The sequence below is a fragment of the Austrofundulus limnaeus genome, unplaced genomic scaffold, assembly GCF_001266775.1.
Source record: "Austrofundulus limnaeus strain Quisiro unplaced genomic scaffold, Austrofundulus_limnaeus-1.0 Scaffold935, whole genome shotgun sequence".
In the NCBI taxonomy this organism is placed as follows: Eukaryota; Metazoa; Chordata; class Actinopteri; order Cyprinodontiformes; family Rivulidae; genus Austrofundulus; species Austrofundulus limnaeus.
The window spans coordinates 55,559-58,797 of NW_013953337.1; the positions used below are offsets into that span (position 1 = coordinate 55,559).

At 40.0% G+C, this 3,239-nt stretch overlaps 1 protein-coding gene across 1 annotated transcript in view; it reads left to right on the plus strand.

The window, feature by feature from the left end:
• The window catches only part of LOC106533387 (RILP-like protein homolog), a gene marked incomplete at both ends in the record, with an annotated part of 4,315 nt that extends 1,481 nt beyond the window's left edge, over nucleotides 1-2,834 (plus strand). The window contains 5 exon segments of the mRNA XM_014029651.1: nucleotides 384-457; nucleotides 553-629; nucleotides 730-824; nucleotides 2,508-2,596; nucleotides 2,673-2,834. Of these exon segments, the coding sequence (XP_013885105.1) occupies nucleotides 384-457; nucleotides 553-629; nucleotides 730-824; nucleotides 2,508-2,596; nucleotides 2,673-2,834 (497 nt within the window).
• Nucleotides 2,835-3,239: the final 405 nt, after the last annotated feature.

A 3,239-nucleotide genomic window follows, 5' to 3' on the forward strand; every position in this document is an offset into this window, starting at 1 on the left:
AGTATTTGAATATTGAGATTTCCCAGCTGGAAAGAAACAAAAGCTTTGATAGCTCACAGGGAAAATCTCAACATTTTTAAGGCGTTTTTCCTTAAAATTGGGTTTTTGCTTGCTAATCCTCAAAAAAGTGCTTCAAAACATTTTTTAGAGTAAGTTTTCAGACAGTTCATTGAAATGATAAATTAATAACACATTAATTTGTTATATTTTGACAAATTGTCATTTTTGCAAGCGTTTGAATCAAAGCTATCTGCCTATTTCTCCACATACAACTTTTAGACTTCATCCTCGTTTCGATGCGACGGCTCACAAACGTATTCACATTTTCATAAAAAGAACTCGTTCATTAAGTCACAACCTTGCTCTTTTCCGTGTTTCTTCAGTTTGAACTCAAAACTTCACAGAGAGGAGCTGGAACACCTGCGGAAAGAGGTGGACCAGCTGAAAACACGTCTCAGTGAGTGAAAAAACCCACCTCGCCCTGCTGTGTTGACTTATCAAACAAAAGCAGGAACACCCGTGTTCACATCTTTTGTCTTTTCATCTTGAAAGAGAGGCAGGAAGACGACACGTACCTCCAGCTGAAAGAGGCCAGAGAGACCAGAAGGCAGTGTGAACGCAGCTGCAAAGTACACACACGCACATTGTATCACAAGGTTTATTTTGCTTGTGGTTTTGCTGCTAGCATTGTTTCGTGTCCTCGGCAATTGTTTTGTGTGTTTTGCTCAGCAGGAGCTGACAGACGGCTGCACAACACACTGCAGTGAWCTGGTAAAGACTCTCTGCCAGTATCCACACACTCAGCAAGAGATCCATCACATCAGGTATGTGTGTGAACATGTGCTCGTAGACCCTCTTTCACTTCTAAGGGTTTAAGTATTAGGGAAAATGTTGACAAAAAAACAACTGCCTTCAATTTCAAAATGAGATCAAATWAAAAAAGAGACATTACCAGAGTCATACATTTAGTTGAAATAAACTGGGTAAATTTCAGAAAGCTGTTTTTATTCAAATGCATGTGATTGTGTGCCACAAATGTGTATCCTGCCTTAATGTTGTGTAGTGGTCACCTCGAGGTGGAATAAACAGTTCCACCTGTCTTTGACCTTGGTCTCAGGAGACCTCCTTTAAAGGGATCCACGATTAGTTGTAACATTAGACTTTATTTGATAAACATATATTTTAACTGTAAAATAATGACTGTAAAAATACTGTAGGATGTTTAGTTTTGTAAATTTTTTAAAATATATTTTAAAACAGACAGAYCCATTTTATTTACACACAAAGCATTCTGGGTAAATGATGACGTGGATAGGTCCTCGGTGCGAGGCTGCTAGCGAGCTATATCCACCCTGAAGGTTAATCTTGGACAATATCTGATGATCGACTCTTTTAAATGAAACCAGAGAGCYTTGACAGAGAGGAGAAGGTAGAAATGACTCAGCCTGGAACTGAAAATATGGATGGAGGACAACAGAGCTGCTTCATGGAAGAAGAACCTCAGCTTAGCCTGCTAGCCTTCATGCTAGCGCCCACTGTAAATTGCCTTAGCTAAGTGCTAGCGCGACAAATAAGCTAAACTGAGGTCCTCCATCTTGAGTCATTTTTGTGTTCCTCTCTGTCATGTGGATGGAGGACCTCAGTGATGAGAGGAGGATGTGTAGCGCTGAGCTAATACATATATATGGTGATAGCATCAGGGCTAACGCTAAAGCTAACAGGCTAATCTGAGGTTGTTCTTCCATGAAGCAGCTCTGTTGTCCTCCATCCATATTTTCAGTCCCAGGCTGAGTCATTTCTACCTTCTCCTCTCTGTCAACGCTCTCTGGTTTCATTTAAAAGAGTCGATCATCAGATATTGTCCAAGATTAACCTTCAGGGTGGATATAGCTCGCTAGCAGCCTCGCACCTAGGACCTATCCACGTCATCATTTACCCAGAATGCTTTGTGTGGAAATAAAATGGCTCCGTCCATGTTACAATATATTTTTAAAAATTTACAAAACTAAACATCCTACAGTATTTTTAAAGTCTTTATTTTACAGTTAAATAAAAGTTTATCYAATTAAGTCTAATGTTACAACTAATCATGGATCCCTTTAAAGGATAAAGTTAAAAACTAATCCTCTTCCTCCTCCTTTCTTTCCTCTGAAACCTGCCCTGCCAAAACTGAAAGAAATGTGCCACAAACAAATGGTTTATTAACATCTAAGCCTAAAAGTTTGTTAAACTTTTATAGGAAATTTGATTGCTCACAAATACTGTAGGGATTTTGTTTGATTGTGTAAATAAATTATGTTGTTTATTATTGGATCAACCTTAAAAATCCACTGATTYAAGTCACTTAATGTGTTTTGTTATTCAGTTTTGAACAAAGAAAATATTTGTTCTGAAAAGAGAGGATCTCGTGGTAAAAAATTTCCTCAGAACTTTTACTTTTTAGAACGTTCTGAGAGTGTTTGAAGCCTCACAACCGAGTGATTTCTTACATTAAATGTTCACAACAGAACCCAGGTGTCAGAACTGAAGGCTCAGGTGAGGAGTCTCYTTCTCCGAGGGCAGGAACCAACATCTCTGTTGTCTGCTCACACATCAGGTGAGCCCCGCCCCCTTCTCAGACTCCGCCCCCAACATCAAATCAAATTCGTACCCATATTTTCTGTTCTCTTCAGCGGCCCCACTACCACCAGTCCCTCACAGCCACGACAAGGTGTTCGGAACAGAAGGGTCTGACTGGGAGGACTTCAGCCCGACCCCGAGCCTCACTGAGATCAGCTCAGATGACCTGTCATGGCTGGACGACAAAGAACCTGGTGTGGATCCATCTTTTCTCAGTGAGATTTCTGAGTGAGAGGTTTCACGCCATAATCTGCTCTCTAAACTGGACAAAAATAACMTCACAATAAATAACTCAGCTAAGAAGCTTGTGTAAGCAGAGAGAGAACCAAGTGATAAAACAGCCAGAAAAAGTCTAAAGCAGAGGAGCCCAAAGTGGGGCCCGCGGGCCAAATTTGGCCCACCAAGCCATTTCATTTGGCCCACCAACAGTTGCCAAAGTTACAAGGTTGTAACCTGTTATGTAGAAACAGTATTTCCATTGGTCAAATGACTATATAAAAGGGCTGTTAGTGAAGGTAGTTTTCTTTCATGGTGCTGACATATCTTTGATTTATTAGGATTAAACATGAAACATGAAACAAGAAATATTTAGATCAGATTTAACCCCACATGTACACTTG